The sequence below is a fragment of the Rhopalosiphum maidis genome, chromosome 3, assembly GCF_003676215.2.
Source record: "Rhopalosiphum maidis isolate BTI-1 chromosome 3, ASM367621v3, whole genome shotgun sequence".
Lineage (NCBI taxonomy): Eukaryota > Metazoa > Arthropoda > Insecta > Hemiptera > Aphididae > Rhopalosiphum > Rhopalosiphum maidis.
Window position 1 is genome coordinate 17,058,975 of NC_040879.1, and position 23,237 is coordinate 17,082,211.

A 23,237-nucleotide genomic window follows, 5' to 3' on the forward strand; every position below is an offset into this window, starting at 1 on the left:
GCGACTACGTTTTATTCCGACGACTCGTCTCAGTTCTCAAATATGCTCTACAAAGATTGGCCCGGTGTGATAGATATGACGCGATTAACGTAGGCAACACTCCTGACGGCGAGACGTGTACACAAAAAATGTGATACGGCATTATCGGCGGGTATTGTACGGTAGAGCAACGGCAACAATAGTTACGACTACTCGATAACGACCAAGAATAGCTAGACACGCGACATGCGACGACGACCCGTTCGCGGTTTATTTCGACGTTTATTACTATTATTATTGATACACTTTTTTCGTTTTCGTTCCGTTCCGGTGGCGAAAGAGAGCGGCGGAAAAAATCGTTACACGCCAAGCGTTTAAAATAAAACACGATACCGCGTACCGATATGCGCGAGCGCCGTGGTTTGTGATATTATTTTTATCGCATGCACAATTCCCGTCCGTTATACTATTAGGAATGTGGTGTTCGTGGATAGCGTGTTATCGCTCGCTCGGATCACCGTCGTCGTTGTTTTTCTTTCCCTTCGTTCGCTACCCACAGCCTTTCTGGACATCCGGTTTAATTATTTTCGTAAAAGATCGATACATCGCCGATTACGGCGAGATTTCGCGAAAGACCAAATGTCGCCGACGACGAAACGGTTACAAATTTGTTCGTCCGTTCAAATCCAACTCGCCGCGAACGGGCCGATTCGTCGTTAAATCACGAGTCTAACGATCCCCAGTAGTTGTTAGTTACCCGCTATGATAAACTACCGTACGCCATCATTTGTCATTCGGGTATTGTTACGTCGTCACTCTATGATGTTATATCGTTATCACATTTTCGGCATCGTCTTTACTGGCCGGCCTACCGCCACCTTTGGTCGCACACGACTTTAAATATTTTTATCTGATCGAACTGCTGTCACGTCGCGTACAACGTGTAATGTCTAAAAGTATGAAGCAGTACAACGATTTAACATAATAACATTACAAACTATTACACCTGCAACGGAGCCGATGATAACATTTTACGTTGGCCCGCTACAATAATAATTGGTATACTGGTCGTGGCGGGGTCAGCCGCACACGTACGCGGCGACCAATGATGTTTTTGTAACCGAACACATTGGACCGTGTACACTACACCGAGTACATCAGCGTTAACGATTGTTGGAATTATATTGTAATAATATAACTCCAAAGTAAATAAATAAGTACGCTCTACATGTGCACCGGTGCGCATACGTCAAATTATTTTTTGTACGATATCATAATACAATATTCGTTTCATGCACCGCAACGACGGGGTCCGGTCCTCGGCCGGGTCCGCCGGTGCTCGCGCCCGTATACCGACGAATACGCGCGTTTATTACTAATGATTATTGGCTGCCAGTCGTGCCATAATGAACAAATTTTCTCGGAATCAAAACAAATACGGCGTGAAACAAAACAAATCGTCACGATGCGTTTTGCTTTTACGTCGTCGGCACGTACCTAATCGACGATTCGAACCCAAAAGGTTTTCATAGATAATAAATAATAATATATACGCGGATAGGACGTGCATTGTATTCAATTGTGATTGAAGAGCATACTATAGTTACCAAAGTAGTTCCATGCAATTATTATTAAAGTATCCTCACTATTGATAATATAAAATTATATTGATATAGAATAATATCTTAATATATGAAAAATAATTCTATGGCTACCTATTACAATAATAACAAAAATAAATAATTTAGAAGTTTATTAGTTTTTAACTTTGGCACATGGCGAATTGATAGTTTTTTTTCCTAACATAAATTATGATCACTACCACATATAACCATCATGGTATACAGTAGACATTTCGATCACACTAAAGTATAATGTGTAGGTACACTAATTATAGGGTTATTCTATCTATGAATGTATTCTCTATAGAGGTTCTTTATTATCGTTTTTCTCAAAAAGTCATGCTTGCCATCTTCTCAAAATTGTTTTAAACGTACTTGTAGAAATCCATATTATTTTTCTTTCATCTGTATTATGTTATTATCGTTTCTTATAATCGCTGACGTGTGCTCAACCGCCACGGTTTGTTTTTGATTTGTGTCCGATCCTATTTGGCTGTAAAACATTAGAAACTCAATTTGTTTTGTACTTTTAAGTATTTATAAGTTCTATTTAATGTAAATAACTCGAATAATACGCAATTCGAATTTATTTTTATTTCCCTCGAGATTCGAGTTATCGAGTATCGACTGTAATATGATTAAAAATGTTGTACCGCATCATAAGATTTATAACGTGCGTATAAGGAAGTTAAAAGTTGGTGATCAGTGATCACCGTCTTAGTTAAAGTCATAATATCATGATTTAGATATTATTTATTTAGCATTATTTCCAAAATTCGTTCACTATAGGTAGATAACATAACGTTTACCCAATTTAAAAAAATAATAAATATTACTATTACAATACTATTTATATCTTCTTTTTACTAGAATAAATAAATATTAATAATAATTATTATTAAATTGTTATATTCGTGGGTTTCTTAATAATCGGAAATAGTCCATTCACAGAATTTAATTGCAAGCATGCACATGTTTTAAAAGTAAAATTATTAAAATTTGCATTAAGTATTTAAATAGTCAAACAGTAATATGTTTTACTTTTCAAGATTTTGCGATAAGCGAGTAAAGGTCAAAGTAGTATATCTATGGCTTAGTGGGGACCGGGTGTCTATGAGGACCATCGCCTAAAAACACTCTGTATATAGTTAACGTGTCGTCACACCTTTGGAATGTCTTCAACCGGGCACGATTACATTATATTATATAATTACATAAACTGACTAAACCGCTATGTACAACAGCCGGTCATATCCAATAACGCGATTTGAGTATCGTCGATTTATCGCGTAAAATGGCTATGGTCGTTAATCAACAATCCGTTTTCGGAACGGTTTATTAATCATGCACCGTAATAATACGATTATCACCGTTATTGATTAATGACATGCTTGTTCGGAGCTTTAGGTAGAATGATATAGTGTGGGGGCATTTTTATGCATTTGTTAAAATCATTTGAATTCTTTGGGCGTAAATCCTAGGGTAAGGAATATCCGTTTTTATCTAATGTTGTTGTAGATAAGAAAAAGGAGTACACAATTCGGTGGTATTATTATTTAGAAATTTAGAATAGGTATCGATGGTATATTTTTTGTTCGACATCACGTATATTATGTACGTAGGTCCTGTATATTACGGTCATAGCTGACAACATCAATGATACGCGATTTTAAATAATTTAATAACTTAGTGTGTTGATATGGTGCATAAACTCTCTTTTCTCGACGCGATCTGTATGTAATATTATTGTATACCCTGTCAACTTGATAAATAAGTAGGACCTTATATATGATGTACGAGGCGTCGTGTCAACAAAATATATAACAACTGTCTACGTGACCATGATATAATATTATAGCCGGTGTTTCGTGAACGGTGTAAGTACGTAAGTATATACACGCTGAAGCCCTCAACTGCAGCAGTTGTATAATAGATCTTTTAGTTTTATCTTTTAGTTAAGGTCAGAGTCGGATTATGTCCTCGCCCGCACCCCCACCGAACCCAGTGTGTGTATTATTATGTTCTATTTCGTGCAATCACAAAAATAAAGTTATATTATCGCGAGCATGGGTTAGGGCCGCGCCTGTCGTCGTCATCGTTCATCATAATGGTCGGCTTACACACCTAATGTATATTAATATAGTATAATATATATTATAATCTCATCATAGGCGACTTCGGGTAAATTATAAATATATATGTATATACATCGATACGTTTGGGTCTTAACAATATGATTTATAAATATGTGCCGCGATTGGCAACGACTTGCGACCGTGACCTGCCTTGACGTATGCATTTCACTCGTTTGACACTGTGTATTGCTGTGAATCGGTTATAATATGTAAAAGTTAGGTATAATATATAGGTACTGACTACTAACTTATATTATTAATATTGTGCCCGCACAGCCATAAATCACGACTGTTTGTTAAAACCCAACAATTTTCCTTATGAACCTTGTAGTGTTAGCACTAGTGATGTTTTCGGTGCTATCCGATACATTCATATTAAATATTTTGGTTCGTCCGTTTCGAAATTACTAGAAAGATTGGCTAAAAGATAATACTATAATGTATTATACAGTGGCTGAATTAATGTAGAAGACATTACAGGGTGTAACTCGTCTATTTGACAAATTCAATAATAGTGCAAATACAATAATGTATAATGGACCTGTTACACTCTGTATATAGTAATAGTAATGGCATATTACATTTATATGACTTTAAGGTCATTAAATCATACGAAACGCTCATTTTTAGAATTTTTCTGCATATTTTTCTAAATCGTTGACTGTTTAGATATCATAGATTGGTATCCTCAGGGTTAGTTGGTTTAATATACCTACCTATTATCTGAGATTTGTAGGTTTATGACGTACAACTTGATTCTTATTCGTATTTATTTACATTTATTGTTTTATATAAGTTAAGTACATTAAAATCTAAAATAATAAAATCATATTTATCTTCTATGACCTTCTCTGGTATGTCGACGTAACTATATAAACGATTTAAATGCTGTGTTAATTTTTATAGTACGTACCATAGTAAAATTTACTATATTAACACAGATAAAATATTTCACTCCTCTGATAACATTTTTACTTTAACCAAAAATTTTGAGTCTTTTTAATTTAGTAAAAAAAAAAAAATGAATAATAGTATTTTAGCTAGCCTTATACTATATTTCGTCTCCATTAAAATAAAGTGTGATCATTAGGTCACCGAGAAAAAATAGAATCTATTAAATGTACGTATGCTCACTACCTACTAGTAAGTAGAAACTACAGAAGAATACAATTCCAAATCTTCTCATTTTAGTATTGGATTCAACTTTCAAAGATTTTTTACCTAAATGTTTTTTAGCTCGACGATAAGCCCTAACCTAACCTAAAATTAATACCATGGCAGAACTAGTTTTAAATTGTCAAAACAGTTATTTAAAGTCATAAAAATTATACATTTATTACATAATTTAAATGTGCCTTTGCTTTTCTATTTCCGTTAAACGACTATTTTCATAAAAAGATAACCAAGTAGGATCAACTTTTTAGACAATGTATTTTAAGAACTATTTCTTGGAAAGGTAATCAAAAATTCCTTTAAAACAAAGTATAAAAATTATGATAAAATCAATTAGAAAACTCAAACTTAAATTTAGTAAAATTATTATTCTTGCATAGTATTTTTTTTATGCTAACAGTTCAGTAAGGCCTTTTGCACGCTTCCACCAAATTTCTTCATCCTGTCTGGCTCACTGCGTCACCTAATATCGCTTTGCTTCGTCGGTATCTGAAATCAGGCACGTATATAGGGGACTTTGGGGTTCATCCCCCCCTCGAAATAATTTCGAGTAACGAAGAAAAAATTGTTTTATTATGTTGCGGTATAATTTGTATTACTATATTTTGTAACCCCTTCCCCTTCCCTCCCCTGAATTTTTTTTTTATACGTGCCTATCTGAAATATCCTTTTATATTATATCAATAATCAATGCTGGCGCGGTCTTCCCCTTGGTCGCTTTTTTATAGGATTTCTGATAAAGGCATTTCATATTAGATTTTTACTAGGTTGAACAATTTGACCGGTCAATTCTAATCATTTTGCTTTCAAAATCTGATATTTGGCTGGTTTTATGGTACTATTAATAATTTAATAAAAAAATATATACTGCCAAAGATTTAAAAGTATCTTTAACCTTTAAGTCCATAATAAATGTTCGTGGTATATCAATGTATTTTATTTTCAGTATTTATTTTCCATCAATTTTGAGTGCCATATATATTACACCTATGTCGGTAAATACCATTATAATTTTTAATAGGTACCTATAATATCTATACCAACTGCAAAATTACACGAACAATGAAATCACGTTTAGCTGTCAATTTATTTACACGTTTTCTTCTACTTGTGTGTGTGATTAAGGTAAATTGTGTTTAAGCATGAATATATTTTTGTATAGTGATCGGAATAATGAAGCGAGATTAAAATATAAAATTGAAAAACATTTCGTTTTGGGCGAACAAATTGTGTGTAAATAATGTCGCCGATTGCTATATTCTGTATGGTGAATAAGTTGAATGGACATAATAACACAGCGGGGTTAAACGTAAGCTTGGGTGTATTCCCCCCCTTAGCTTGTTAACCATGCGATTCAAAGTGACGGCAGTGCGATATTGATTTTCATTTTCCAAGTGCTATAATAAATCGTATTTAATAGCATTATACACCTGCATTGATATTCTAAATTATCTATATACAGACGGAAGTTAAACATTAAATTATATGTACAGTTAAGCCCGTTCAGTACCGTATGTGCTCGTTTCTTGTAATATAATAAAAAAAGGAAAACACTATTCAAAAAAGTCATTTTGTACTTTTTTATTCAAATTAGGTCTTATTTACATCGTAAATACGGGGCGTGAAATTATTCATTTTTATTGAATTGTATAGGATTGTATTCCGCTACTAAGAGGGTGATTATGTCAAACTTTATTTTCATTATTTGTATGTTATATGGATAATTTATTTTCAATCACAGTATTTATATTTAAAAGTTTTCGACGTTTACAATGATCGGACATCGGTTAGAATACAAAATAAATCCAAAATCGAAATATTGCCAAGGTTGTTTATTTAGTTGAATTTATTAAAACACTTAGTAAGTATTTCTGTATGCTTGGTATCGTATACTGTTATTTAACATTGTCATTGTGAATAACTATACAGTTCATACAGATATTAAGCACCTACTATTTATATTTTCGTATGGTTGTCTCAAACGTGTTCACGCTGAAATCTAACCAATACATAATAATACAATATGAAGTATACATAAACATTAATAAATTCGTTTGCAACAAAACATTTAAATTAAAAAAACAATAAATTAAAATTATGTTTTTTAAAGAAATATATTATAATTAATAATATATACTCGAAGGAGACTCATAAATACTTAATTACGAACAAATATATATTTTACTACCTATACTCCACTAATTTTTATGCATATATATTTATGTGGGTATTTTTTTTATTATTTATACAAGGCTTCACCTTCACAGTGTTTGTCATCAATAATTGTATAAATATTTTTGAAACAAGATTGTGAGAAAAACTTCTTTTATTAGAGATCTACAATTATTAAATTGTATTTTCGCGTTTCTTAATTATTATAGTGATAATCAATGTATAGGTACATGGAGCAAATTTGTGTAAATATAATAAGTACAACTACCTACTAGTTTCCACAACTAAATATTCAAATAGTCGCTGTGCAAGTTTTAAAGTTTTTAACGGCAGGCGTGTAATGGGCGGGGGAGACAATTTGCATGTGCGCGCGTTATATTTAAAAACACAATAAAATATTATATAATTGTTGTGGAGTCTATGTATACGTGTGGCCTCTCCACTATACGACTGCAGTAAAATACGTATGTAGTCGTATTGAGTTCGAGATTTTATTTTATGTGTAGACCAAGTTTTGTGCGACGGAGTAGCTTTCCCTAGATCTTAAATTATATACGTGATTTGAACGTACAATAATAATAATAAACTAGTCGGTCGCGCGACTAGATTACCGTAATGTATATACACATATAAGTTTATGTATTTCTCAATAAGTCGTCAGTTAGTGTGATTTCTCTATTTAATATTCTTGAGGCGATCTATGGAAGAAGAACGACATTTAATCGTCGCCGATGTTTAAAATTTAAAACAAATGTCAGTTCGAAGTGTTCAGTCAATTTTAACGAAATAATATTTATTAATAAATAATAATTCATACCTAATAAGTATCAATATTGTATTATAATTTATGACATAAAGAGGAATATTGCTTACTGCACAAACGAATGTTTGGTTTTAAAATTTCAAAGTGAGGATCCGGGAACATGGATGAGCTGCACTGTAGCACCGAATCCAGTGGCTGGGGAAATTGTATTCTATCGAATTTGATCGACTGCCAGTAAGCGCGTTTGGCGGCAGGCAGTGTAGACGCTATAGATACTATATATAGTATTGATTAAATGGTATAGTTACTTTATAATTATTTTACTTTTACAATCGAAATTAGAATTACTATAATATTCAGTCTCATAAAAGATTGCTTTTTTTGTTTTGTATGCAGAATAACTTCGAATAAAGAATACTTAAAAAATGATTCGAATATTAATTTTTCTTACATTTTATGTTTAATAAGTAACAATTATTTTAATTTTTCTATCCATTCCTGTGGCTTCGGGAAACTTAGGTACCTAATTTGTACAATATTTTTTGCTAACTAAATATATTCTTTGTACTTGTTATGAATATACTACAACCATATAAGTTAATTTTTAAAAAACTTTTCTAGACAAATTGCTATTTTGTAGCTTAAATTATACTTATCTTGAAAAGTCGTAAAAAAAAACTTGTTTGGTTGTTGCACTCAGCTTATTAAATATTTTGTATCTACTATTCTATATAAATCCAATTTATATTTACAAATTGATGGTTCTATAGACACTTATCTTTTGAAAATTTTTCGGGTTTTTTTTTTTGTATTAAAGTATTATTTTTATTTAGGCGTTAAATATTAAATACTAGAAGATGGATTTTTATAATTCGTATTTAGTTATAAAATATTTTTCATATGAATTAAAAATAACAAAAAAGTGTGTAAAATATTTATGTAAATTTGAAAAGTTTATCTCAAATATGGATTGATAGTTGTATTCGAATACAAAAGTATTAAAATAATAAAATATTTATGTTTGAATAGTTTATATTACACTGGTTTTAATATTTTATTTTATTATATTGTTGTATTGGTTCGGTTGTATACGCATTTCAACCATCGCTGGCGCGATTATTATTTGTGTACTACACTACTACCTACCTATTTTTAAGTGTATATAATAGGTTATGCCTTATGCCTTATGCGGTGTTTGATCAATGTTGATTCCACGTGTTCACATAGTAACGACCATAGACGGTACCCGTTTCATTAACGGGTTCGTATAAGTTTGGGTACGCTAATGAACTTTCGTCGCCCAGCCAATTCACAATCGTTCTCTTACGCATACGCAGACGATTTTAAAATCAAATTTCCATGGTCATTTTATTTAATATGTTGCGTTTTATAGGTAGGTGCACTTGATTAAAAATAAAATTTATCGTGAATCATAGAGTAATAATATAAATAACAATTAAAACAATTGGTTTCAAATTAAACACTCAACATCTTAAATAAAATATATTATTATCAGCTATTTATTTTGATGTTTTTCTAAATTAAACTTATGTTATGCCATGTATAGTTATAGCAATACAGTGTTATAATCAGGACTGGATCAAGGGAGGGGGATAGCCCCGGGCCAAAAATTGAAAGAGGCTACAATGTGTTCAATTTAACCAAATTGTTTTGGATAAAGGGCCTCGCTAAAATTAATAGCTCCCTTATAATATTATGACCACAATCCCTGGTTATAATATATTATGAGTGTTATATACATGAATATATTACACATTTACACACGATTCGTGTTGTTTTATTTTTTTATATTGCTTATGTTATCTGCTTTTTTTATTTACAGTTACCCTTAATAAATTAATTGATTATTTTATCAGTTTACTAAGCACCTAATGTATTTTTTAAGTTTTCTTTTTTAAACATTCCTTGTGCCTTGGGATAACAGCTATTGGTAGTAAGGTGTAAGTAGTTTGTACAATTTGTTCACGTTTAGATTCATTTAACTTTTTAGATTTAATTTTTTAAAAAAATTCATCTAATTGTATACTTTGTAAAATGTATATACCTATTCATTAATTGAATTTTATTAGATTGTATTTGGTTGTTTAATGTAGGTTTTTTAAACTTCTATTTAAATGTTGAATTAAATATAGGTATGCTTTAATATTTTGGTAATTGAATCATTTATTTTGAAATAAATACATCGATAAACAATATAGTACTTCTAAGAATAACATTATAAAAATTTGATTTATGTATTTATTATAATGTATGCGTGTATAATTTTTTTGAATGTTCCTGAAATTATAAACTTTTAAATACAAATTTATTTGCATTTAAATTCTATCCATAACATTGTGTATAACATTTTATTTTTAGTTTATATTATTACCTATTATGTTATTTATTACTTCTACTTTTTTTTTAATATAAAAAACATTCCGTGTAAAATTGATATTATTTCATGTTTCCTTTTTTGACAACTAAATATGATTAAAAATAAAAATATCTAATTTCGTTAAAATTATTATTGCTTTTTATGTTTATTTTATAATGCTATATAAATATTTATGTCTGTACATTTGTGTATATTAAATTTGTGAGATTTTTTTATGGGAATAGACAAAAATAGAATGAAATTTATATTAAAATAATTAAATAACAGTAAATGACATGTCTACTAACAAAAGTAATGCAATTAAAATATTTTTAAAAAAAGTACCAACGACCGTTATACATTTATGATATTGTAAATTAAATATATTTTTCAAATAGTGTCAAAGATTATAATAATTTTCGTAAATACCTACCTACCTATATCCTTTGTACCCTAAATTATTTTAGAAAATTAAACATTATTAACATATTATCGTTAGAGACAGATTTAGGACAGAGTAAAGGTTACTGATTGGATAATATTTGTATCCAATGCTTTTTTCTAACAGTAAACTAGCTTAGTTAATTATATATTATACAAATGTAATTATTTATAAATGTGCTTATTAGTGTTTTTAACTTATTATTCATTCAGTGATCATTGTGTGAAAAGTCATATTATAAATTTTACTTTGTATAAGTAATATAAACATTAAAATAATTGTATTGTAATGAACCAAGTACAAATAGGGTAAGCATTAACTACAAGACGTGTTTATCACACAAAGGCATTTAAATAAAATATAGTTTTTAATTTGTGGTAAATCAGTCTAAAAAAAAACATCGAATATTAGCATCAGAAATCTATTTAAGGTAATTATGTCTTAAAAGATAAATTAATTATTATGATAAAATATTTCATTTTAAATGATTAAAAGAAATTACTCAATAAGAAATGTGGTTTCCTCGTATACCTATCTATTATAAGTTACAACTATAAATTTAGTTGATGACTACACGAAGATAAACATTCTTATTACTCACACAGTTCGTTATATAATACATTTAAAATATGCATAATATGCTGATATGAAATTATGCAAATTGAAATATTATCTTTGTTTTACTTAAATGTAAATTAATAGATATACTTGTATCTACAAATTAAGCATTGACAATATTATTAGTACTACAAGTACGTTTATAGTTTCAAGTATTGATCGATGTTTAAAATACTTATTTTCTTCATATTTAGTGTCATCTATTTATACGAATGTTCAGATAAATAATGAATGAGTAATTTAAATTTAGTATCATGTTATATAATTTAAGTATATTTGTAACAGATTAAAATTTTTCAAAATATCGATGATAGATATCAGATGGATTTCATTTGCGTTATTATGCAGAAATATATAGCACTTATAAACCGAAAATAATCTTAATTTTTTTTTTATAGATATTTTAATATTTTAATATAATATATTAAGCTAATTATATATATATATATATTAAGGATAAACGCTTTTTTTAGATTTAATTGAATAAAAAAAAAATAACCATGACTGGATGACTGATTACACATTTTATCTTGTACATCTATGTTAATATAATATATATCAAATTGAATCTTGACCTTGTTTATTACAAATTCGTATTTTGGATTTTTTAGATTTTCTTTTCCCGAATGAAAATAATGTAATGAAGTTACTATTAATCAGTTCGATTGTTCATCAATTAAAAATAAACTTACCTATACAAAATATGAAAAATAAATAATCATATTAATAGGTAATAGTAATTTGTTAAGACCATAGTTTAAATGACATTAGGAAGTATTTATGTATAAATTGAATAATTGACTATAGATGCAAATGTGGTGTATAAATATATTCATAGGCTCAATTAAATAATTACTTTTAAGTTCACTGTTTGGTGTATGTCTAAAAATTAATAATAAGTTTTTGGATAATTGATAAATGGTGTTAACTGTTAAATGTTAATAGACTGTCCAGACAGAATTTATGCTAATCGTTTAAGAAAATTAATCAAGTGTAAATGTTCTTACTAGAGGTGACTCTAAAGTTAATTATTGCTTATTTAGTATGATAATAAATTAAAACAAAATACACATATTTACATGCTTAAAATAAATAAAATAATAAGTTGTAATAAACGATTATAATTTTGTAAAAAATTAACTCTTGTCTTTTTGGATTTATGTGTATATGAGTCTATGTTTTTGTTTAAGGTATTTATAATATAAATAATTAAAAATATATATGGTATATCTTAAACTAATTAATAAAGTTTATATGCATTCTAAAATCATCATTTTATGTATTATACATCGATAGTATCTTACGTTTAAATTACAGAAATTATAATTGTAGTATTTAATTAGGTAGGTTACTTCTTTAAAAATAACCCATTTTAAATATACTATTATACCTAGCTAATTTTTGGTACTGAATTGTAGAACTTAATGAAAATTTCTACGTGAATTATATATTTTATTGATTTAATATAGTAAATATTTTGTCCATTGTGTTTTCAATAATAATTGTGTAATATGTACCTATTAATTTATGTTAACAGAAACATTTTGCTATCGGTTCAAAAGATATCACTAGCACCACTGCAGCGGAAGCAGTAGGAGCTACTGCCGCCACTGGCGGTAAGTTTGCCGACGTCGTTTGTCTGTCGTGTCGTTAACGACAAAAGCAACCACGACGGCCGCCATTACAATTATCAAAACGACGGTCGCCGCTAAGACGACCGCCGCATCCACCACCACCATTCTATCAAAACGTCGACGACCACGAAGTTCATTATTATACTTCAAATGATTTTGTGGTAAGTAAATCGATTGCGTGTGGAATGTGAATGTTGGCACTAGTAATAGTTACACTATAATAGTACGCCTCAAGTTTAATTTAGCTAGACAAAATCAATACTGTATTGTGTATTTATTCTCGTTGAGTATTTGAAAATATTTTATCAATTAGTACATAAGTAAAATATAATTTATTAACCGATAACCATTATTTACATTTTTTTGTGTGTGCATAATAGCGGAATAAATAAAAAGTTATAAAAGTTAAAACACAAAATAGTACTAAATGATTAAGTCAGTTGACATGTTTGAAGATTTTAAATATTGAGATTTTGAGGTTGTAACGATAAAAATTCTGCTGTTATACTATTTTTTATCGCATGGCTTACTTTTTGATTTATTAGAACAACATATTAAAACCAGTTTTTCAATAGCACGTCTATTACTGCTTGTACTTTCTTATTTTTTTTTAGCTGATTTTGTTTTGTTTTATTTTCTTGAACTTTTATCTTAAAATTATAACTTTATTTTTGTAATTAAATCAAATTTGATCCATATTTTTATTGATCGGTCATAACTCAAAAGCATAAGTTCGTCAACAGAATTATCTATCTTTTTACTTTTTATTTTTCTCATAAGTCCATATATTTGTTCTTTTATCATGAATTATATAGTAACACTAATTATATTTTTTATTTGCTTACTTATTATTTAATAGATAAAAAAGTATATATTTTATTCTTAGAAGTGTTTTTTTTTTGTTCATGTTATTTTTAATCGTAAAAAAATATTTTGGTTTTATTTTATGGTTGGTGGGTGTAAACATTTTTGTCGTCAAACCAGTAACCACTACAAAAATCTTGCAACAACTATATTATGTGCTTTCTTTCTGTGTATGGAAAATTCTGTTTTATTTGAAAATGGATTGAATGTGAATAACCTTTTATTAAATGTATAAATTAATTTTTCGTTCTACAAATGAAAAAATTATGGACTTTTGTAACTTTGATTTTCTTATAAATACAATTTATGTCTATGGTTATACGACAATATTATCAGTTAAAAGTTAATTATTATATGGTAACATATTACATAGTAGATATTAACTTATTTTAATATAAATTCAACTTGATCCAATGTATTATTTTACATTAATTTTTTTATTTATCAGATAAATGTTGTAAGATAAAATTTTTCAACGGGGGTTAATGTTTTTCATTAATTTTTAAAACTTTTTTTTTTAATGAAAGAAGTTAATTAAATATTAATTATATGAAAGCAAATGTGTTATTTTTTGAAGTTGACAAAAGTCAAATAACTTTTATGATATATTTTAGTTTTTAAAGCAACTTTGAACCCAATAAACCATAATGTAATATTCAACTCATTTGTACCTAAAAAACCTTTAGAGAAGTTTGAAACTTTTGAAACACGGAATAGATTAAAGTTGGCCATGGAATATTAAATTACCTTGTAAAAATATAATTTATGGTTTGAAAGTTTTATGAAGTGTATAATTTTAATATTGGTATTCCAAGAAGTGACTAAAATAAAGCTATATTTTTTGCTATATAAAGATCTTTTATACGCCCATTAAACCATTTTGTCTAAAAAGTATAAGAAGTTGTCAAGTTAGGGATTATGTAAAAAGTTATTTCAATTTACTGTTCTACATTTGTACATAAAGTGGTATTTTTGTTTTAGTGTACTTTTAGTTATTAAAATATGAAATTAAATTAATTACTAACGACTCTGTGCCAACGATTTTGTTACATTTTCTAATATTTTTAGCCTAGGCCTTACTAATCGTATCATGATACATTATAATTAAGGACAACTGTAAGAGAATCCTTTGGTGAATGTTCATTTTTAAAATTGTATAAAGTATCGCGCATAATCATAATGCTTATTTTAGTTTTTGAATTTATTAAAGGAGTAATTAGATGTTTTAAAATATTATAAACTAACTTACTAACTTATGAATCATTTTATTGATCAAGATAAAATCATTGATTAGTTGATCAATCTGTATTGATCTTCTATTTGTGTAAGATTAAGTAATGTCAATGTAATTACAATTTGAAACAATGTTTAATAACAACTCAATATAGTGATTAATAAATAATGTAATTTTTATATTATTAAGAGTTTCAAAACTGTTGTGCATACTACGCTTTTTTATTAGTGTATTTATCACTCGCATTGTAACATAAATTAAAATTATTTTTATACGTATTAATTTTACAAATTAATCGTAATGTATTACTCACACTAAATTACATTTACTAAATTGTATGATATGTATACAACATTTTGATCAACTTATTGTAAATACAAAACTAATGCACCCTAATTATGAACGACTATGTTTAATTTAAAAATAACGCATTAATTAAAACACATTTTTCGTTGAAAAACATTGAGTATAAGAATAATAAGTATCTTGATACTCATGAAATTATATCTTTTAGATGTATACAAATTAAATAATACTATACTATTGCAATGTATGGGTGTATTTGTTGCTGTCTTTAAGAATAGGATAAATGCTGTATTTCTAAAGGAATTGCTATTAATATTAATAGAACATATTATCATATTATAAAGTTATGTAGATGACATTGTTAGATAACAATATTTACAGAGTACGTGATCATTGTATAATTCACACAGACAAATTACCATAGTAAAAAAATCAAAGAAAAATACACGTTGGCAAATATGTTTTATGAATAGATGGAATTGCGTAATTTATGCGTTCATTTATATATGTAAAAGAATACCGTAAGATATATTGTCGTATAAAAATAATTAATATTGATTGGTCCTAATTATTTTTAGATTATCAAAATATATACTTACTGTATGTACAATGTATAAATATATAATAACGTCGAATTCAACTGGTTCTTTAAGCCAATAATTCTTGTATCACCTGAACTATTATTTAAAGAGACATGGGAATATGGACATGGACTTAGACTGTAATAGGGAATAGATCTGTGATGTAATTTTCCGAGCACCCCCACAGTTTTCTTTTTATTTTATTTGAGTTTGTAAACATTTACAATAATAGAAAGTAATTTGAATAAAACAAAGGAAAATAGTTTGCTAACGATAACTATCCCTACTTCAATTGTAACACCATAGTGATTAACTCTGTATACACGGAAATTGGCACACAGTTGCTAATACAATTTTTTTTAAATATCATTTTTAAAATTTTTTTTTTTGAACAGCAGAGCAAAAAACTCAAATAATTTTCTAACTCGTTAAAATCAAAATAGACAAAAAATCCTTATTTACGTATCAGTTATTTAAATGAACAATTAAAAAAAAAAAATGACGCGTATCTTTGACAAAATACTTCGGTAGTTTTTTTATTTAGTTCTTTGAAATATAATATTTTTATAATAAGTACTATATTTTTTTCTATCTCTGTATTTTCTTTAATACGAACAATAATAACTTCTTTTATAATAAGCCATGTCTTATTAATAATAGTTTATTTCATTTCGGAATATTGTATAATAATTTACTTTTTCACATTAATAACTGAAAAATATAAATACCTGTATTAAATCTTTTATCGTTTATATTTTCCATGGTTTTACTTTGTATATGTTTAACTTCTTCTACAATAACGAAATGTATTTATTGTATTGTTTTAAGTTATACATTTTTATTTTGTTATCTTTTATGAACATATACTTTCTTCAGTTATTAATAAAGTACCTAGTAAAGCTTTTTTATTTAATGTGACTCAATATATTATATTCTTAATTTAAATACGGTTGAAACCTTTAATAATAGTGAATGATTAATACATTTGTAAGTGACTACAATGATTAAATATTTAAATTATATCTTTTTTAATAAATAAGAAACGAATCATTGAATTTTAGATTATGATAATAACATTATTATTTTTTTAATAATTTAAAATTAATATTTATAGAACCAAATTTAAACTGTTTAATAATAAATAACAAATTAAAAATATTGACAAAATTAACAAAATTTAAATTTAAAAACATTTTAATATTGTATTTCGCAATTAATGTTTTTATTAACGTGTTTATCCTAGTTGCTTATTATGATAATTTGTACTAGTAGAAAATAATTCAAAGTATAATATTTTATCTTTATATACTTGGTGATTCTATTAAATAAATTACAATAACTGATAATGAACACACCTCAATTTTAGTGCCTTCATAAAAATAAAAGTAATATTATTTGAATGTACAATTGTAATGGAAATTATTATTTTTATATTAACTATTTATCTTTTGTAAATTAAAAAAAAAAAAAATAAGTGTGATCCTATTTGTAAGCTAATTTGGTTATAGATTTATTGTAAGAATAAAGGGTGTCTAATAATATTTGAAAATAAACAAAAATCTTCTAAATCACCTAATAAATGCTTTATTTTCACACCAAAAGTTAACTTTTAATAACCTAATATTACCATTTAAATATATCATACTCAGCCGCGATTGGCTTAGCACAATCAGCAGCGTTAAAAATTTAAATCCAAGTGATATAATTTATGCTTTTCTATAACAAATTAAATCTAGAGGAAATCACCACAAAAAATAAACCAATACCCTCATATGGATATCTGATTAAACGGGTAAAGAAGGCTATAAAACAAGCCAAAATAGCGATATCCAACCTAAACCACCTAAACTGGATAAAAAAGTATATGGTAAATCTATGGAAATAACATACACTAAAACATCAAATTAAAAACAAAATATTTAAACGAAAATCAAAAGGAAGAAAAAATTTAATATTAATTTCCTTTAAATACGATATTTGCATCTTACCTACAAATTTTTATGGCCAATGAATAATCTCTCCAATATGAATTCTGTGGAGTTATTTTTTTTAACTAAATACATATTAACTAAGTTTGGAAATACCAAACAGAAAGACTAAACACATTAAAAACCTTGACACTTCTATTATTCCTAACCCAATGAACAATGAGACAATTATACTTTTTTTAGAAACACCATCTTATTCAACAAAAACGAAAATAATATACAAAAACAAAATATACCAATTTATATTTTTTTTTTCAAAATTTACATTTTCATAAATCAAATTGTAGCTAATGCTTTTTGTGGCCGTTGTTCAAGATTAATAATTACCATAAGAAAAAAGATTGGCTGTAATGAAATTGAAAGAATTCATATTCTTGCTGTGGGAAAAAAAGGAGAAAAGGTTATACATTAAAAATTAATTGAATAGCGGAGTTTTGTATATTATTAAAATAACGAATCAATTATGTCATGACTGAATACATTAAAAGTTGAACTTTGATAAACTCACACATTTTCTTTTTAATAGTTACTGTCGATTTTTTTTATTTAGTATTTTAATTATGTATCTGTAAATCACAATATTTGTTTACATTTTAAAGAAAGAAAGAAAGAACAACTATTTGAAAAGGTACCACATACGAAAACTATTTGTTATAATATATAGAATAAAAATGGACTAAAAATATAATATAAACCGTAACAATATAATTACACGATTGGTATTTTTAATTTCAAATAATCTAAGTAATTTATCATTTCCACAATGTACTAAGAGGTATTCTTTTTAAGTACATTAACAGTCTGAAATATGTTTATATGTCCAGTCATTTTTATTTCCCGTGATACCATTTTATCTTGTCCTACATATTCTTCTGGATCAAAAAGGACAGTTTTCTTATTAACAACTTAGATACGTGAGATTGCGACGTATTAACAAATAACGTGTACGTGTATTGTGTTATTTGGTTTGTCATTGCTCATTTAAGACAACTGCCATATTTGGGTTCAGTACTGTTATTATAATATAGTGGCTAACAAATTCTAAATTAATATAATACGCCTGTATACAGTTCGTGCGTCATCGCTATCTGGGATCATCTGACGGCGGAAAGCGTAAGCGTTCTCGTATTATATTAGTATAATATACATTCGCTGACGCCAACGGACGGACAGTAGGTGTAAATTAGTAACGTCCGGTGATGATGAGTACAACGGTGGTCGTATATGTATATGTTTATGTTAATAAATGTATTTAGTTTGTGTTGGTGTGCGAGTACGGTGGTAAATGTGGCCAACAACGATGTGTATTCGGTGGTGTTGATTATATAGACGTGCATGTGCTTGCTACTCGAACCAGTATGTGATCATAAATTTGTCTCGTTTTATAAAATGTTAAATGAACTGTTACTGTTATTGTGGTAATTAAAAAAAAAAAAACTAAAATTCGAATAAAAACTTAATGGTTACGTTAATTTTATGATGGAAAAATATAAAAAAAATTAACAATAATAGCTTACATGAGATAATGATGCGTTTGAATGAAATACGTCCTTAAATGTGTACACTATGGCGATGACTGCATTTATTAAATTGGATAATATTTATTTATTTATTTTTTTGTTATTTTTATTTTATTTTTTAATTGCAGACTACTTTCGAAACGGAGGAAAAAAAGCGAACGTGATAAAATTTAGTCGGACAATAAACAGTCTTCAATTGCAACAAAACACTTTTTAATCCAAAGTTAATTGTCTAATCACACAACTAACCCAAAACAGATAAAATGGCCACAATAGACGGGCGACCTGCCCAATATGGGGTTACGTTGAAGCAGTTACGTGAACTCATGGAACATAGAGGCCGTGAAGGTATCGCTAAACTGAACGAACTGGGTGGCGTTCAGGATGTTTGTAAAAAGCTGTATACATCACCCAGTGAAGGTAATTATTTGGTTTTAAATATTATTTTATAATGTATTTTTAATAGATATTATATTATAATTATTATTTTTTACCGTTATGCAATTATTTTTTTTCAGGATTAAGTGGATCTACTGCCGATCTGGAGCACAGAAAAGAGACGTTCTCCTCAAATACTATACCTCCTAAACCTCCAAAGACATTCATGCAACTTGTCTGGGAAGCTTTGCAGGATGTCACTTTAATAATTTTAGAAATTGCTGCTCTCGTGTCATTGGGATTATCACTTTACAAACCTGCGGACGAAGAATGTAAATTTTGTTCTAGAATTTCTGTGTATATAGTTTTATAGTTTTAATTTTATTTTTACTGAAACTACATTTTTTATTATTATAGCAATGAGTGCAGAAGACGATGAAGCAAAACATGGATGGATTGAAGGATTAGCTATATTAATATCTGTTATAGTGGTCGTTATTGTAACAGCATTTAATGATTATACGAAAGAAAGACAGTTTCGTGGTCTTCAAAATCGCATTGAAGGTGAACATAGATTCAATGTCATCAGGCAGGGCGAACTGCGACAAATTTCCGTAGGAGAAATAGTAGTTGGTGACATTTGTCAGGTAATTATATTTTAATGATTAAATCAATGGCGAATAATTATAAATAGTAACCAAACCTCGATATTATTTTGCAGATTAAATATGGAGATTTACTGCCAGCCGATGGTGTGCTAATTCAAAGTAATGATTTGAAAGTTGATGAATCTTCTTTAACTGGTGAGTCAGACCATGTAAAAAAAGGAGAAGCATTCGATCCAATGGTCTTATCAGGTATGAATAATTTGGTATTTAGTTTTGTAAAAGACACGAAATAATGTATTTTTTTTTATTTAAGGAACTCATGTAATGGAAGGCAGTGGAAAAATGTTGGTCACTGCGGTAGGTATAAATTCTCAAGCTGGAATAATATTCACACTCTTGGGTGCAGCAGTAGATCAACAAGAGGAAGAAATGAAGAAACAACGAAAAGGTACATTTTTGATTTTGTTATTACTGAATATTGTTTTAAAACTACATTTCTGCATATAATTTACTTTATTACATCTTTGTTACTAAAATATAAAACTGGAATTTTCAATCAAATTAGTATATTGCAATAGTTGAGTTTTAATAAAAATTTAATGTTTTATAAATAGAAGCCAAAAAACTAAAGACAAAAAAGAGTTTAACTGATGAAGTACCACCTGCTATCAATAATACTGATATTGGTATGAAACAAATGGATAAGGGAGGTGAAACAGATGATGATGCTGCTGGAGGCGGAGGACAATCTGGTGAGTCAGAAGAGCCAGCAAAAAAAGACAAGTCCGTATTGCAAGCTAAACTCACAAAGTTGGCCATTCAAATTGGATATGCTGGTAAGTAAATCAATTGTTATCCTATTGATTTTATATTACACATATTTTATTTTTATTACTAGGATCAACAATTGCCGTACTCACTGTGCTTATATTAGTAATTCAATTTTGTATTCATACATTTGTTATACAACAAAAACAGTGGAAGAACCATTATGCTGGTGAATTTGTTCGTCACCTTATTATTGGTGTCACTGTCTTGGTGGTGGCAGTCCCTGAAGGACTTCCTCTCGCTGTTACTCTGTCTTTAGCATACTCAGTCAAGGTAATTTAAATCATTGAGATAATTATATGATATCTGTCATCATTGGTGTTTATTAAAACAAAAATGTTTTATTGTATTTTTAATTATTAAAATTCGTTTCGTAAATTTTATAGAAAATGATGAAAGATAACAATTTGGTAAGACATTTGGACGCTTGCGAAACTATGGGTAATGCCACTGCTATTTGTTCTGATAAGACCGGTACACTTACAACCAACCGAATGACAGTTGTCCAGTCTTATATCTGTGAAGTTCTCAGTAAAACAATGCCTCAATTTGCATCGATACCATCGAATGTTGGGAATCTGTTGGTGCAAGCAATATCTATTAATTCAGCGTATACGTCTAAAATTATGCCACCTGACGATCCCACCAGTGAACTACCTAAACAAGTTGGTAACAAAACTGAGTGTGCACTTCTAGGCTTCATTCTTGCTCTTGGGAAAAATTATCAAACATGGCGTGACGACATACCCGAAGAAATGCTGACACGTGTGTATACATTTAATTCTGTACGAAAGTCCATGAGTACTGTCATTCCAAGAGAAGGTGGTGGCTACAGATTATTTACGAAGGGTGCATCCGAAATCGTACTAAAAAAATGTTCATATATCTACGGTCGAGATGGCCGATTGGAAAAATTCACACGTGAAATGCAAGATCGTTTGGTGAGAAATGTTATTGAGCCCATGGCTTCTGATGGCTTGCGTACTATTTCTGTTGCGTACAAAGATTTCATTCCCGGAAAAACCGATTCACCTAACCAAGTGCACTATGAAGGTGAACCTGATTGGGATTCTGAAGATAGTATAGTATGCGACCTCACTGCACTGTGTGTAGTAGGAATTGAAGATCCTGTTCGACCGGAGGTAAAATTGCGCTCATTCTATGGCCAATAAAAAAAAATTAAATTTTTATTTGGTATTCAATTTTAGGTGCCTGAAGCTATTAGAAAATGTCAGCGAGCTGGTATTACTGTACGTATGGTTACTGGAGACAATGTAAACACAGCTCGATCAATTGCCACCAAATGTGGTATATATAAAACAGGTGAAGACTGGCTTGTATTGGAAGGCAAAGAATTTAATCAACGAATTCGTGATGCTAATGGCGAGGTTAGTTTTCCTTGTTATTTTAATTTCAATAATATATATTAAATTGTTTTGTTCTTGCAGGTTCAACAGCATTTATTGGACAAAGTGTGGCCGAAATTGAGGGTATTAGCTAGGTCATCACCAACCGATAAATACACGCTGGTAAAGGGTATAATTGACAGTAAAGTGAGTGAAAGTCGTGAGGTAGTAGCAGTAACCGGTGACGGTACCAATGATGGTCCTGCATTGAAAAAAGCTGACGTTGGATTTGCTATGGTATTAAATATAAATAATTATAAAATAAAATCTATAAATAATAATAATTATATTTATCAACTACTTATTTTTTCTAAAAAAACACTGTTAATTGTATGATTTGTATTTATTTTATTTGAACAAAATAAGTGGGGTTGATATTATTTATATTAGTTAATTTAATATAGGCAAATACATTATTATGAATTATATATATACAAATTGTATCAGTATAGTGTTAAAAATATTCATGTCTATGTCATTTTGACATTAATAAATTATGAATATATTAAATAATTTTTAAATATAATACTTGATTTACATGAAAAGTAACTTTATCAAGTTCCGTTTGATTCCTGTCATATCATACCTTACTTATGATAGTCATTATCT

General features: G+C 28.5%; 1 protein-coding gene across 11 annotated transcripts in view; it reads left to right on the forward strand.

The window, feature by feature from the left end:
* LOC113555684 (plasma membrane calcium-transporting ATPase 3) overlaps positions 1 to 23,237 on the forward strand; it is a 63,588-nt gene that overhangs the window by 16,669 nt on the left and 23,682 nt on the right. For all 11 annotated transcript variants that reach the window (XM_026960185.1, XM_026960183.1, XM_026960188.1 and 8 more), the window contains exons 2-12: positions 12,819 to 13,076; positions 19,537 to 19,828; positions 19,927 to 20,118; positions 20,204 to 20,433; positions 20,508 to 20,643; positions 20,708 to 20,842; positions 21,009 to 21,230; positions 21,293 to 21,495; positions 21,609 to 22,364; positions 22,431 to 22,610; positions 22,671 to 22,865. In XM_026960185.1, coding sequence (XP_026815986.1) covers positions 19,672 to 19,828; positions 19,927 to 20,118; positions 20,204 to 20,433; positions 20,508 to 20,643; positions 20,708 to 20,842; positions 21,009 to 21,230; positions 21,293 to 21,495; positions 21,609 to 22,364; positions 22,431 to 22,610; positions 22,671 to 22,865 — 2,406 coding nt within the window. In that variant the 5' untranslated portion in view covers positions 12,819 to 13,076; positions 19,537 to 19,671. The remainder of the gene's footprint in view (positions 1 to 12,818; positions 13,077 to 19,536; positions 19,829 to 19,926; positions 20,119 to 20,203; positions 20,434 to 20,507; positions 20,644 to 20,707; positions 20,843 to 21,008; positions 21,231 to 21,292; positions 21,496 to 21,608; positions 22,365 to 22,430; positions 22,611 to 22,670; positions 22,866 to 23,237) is intronic.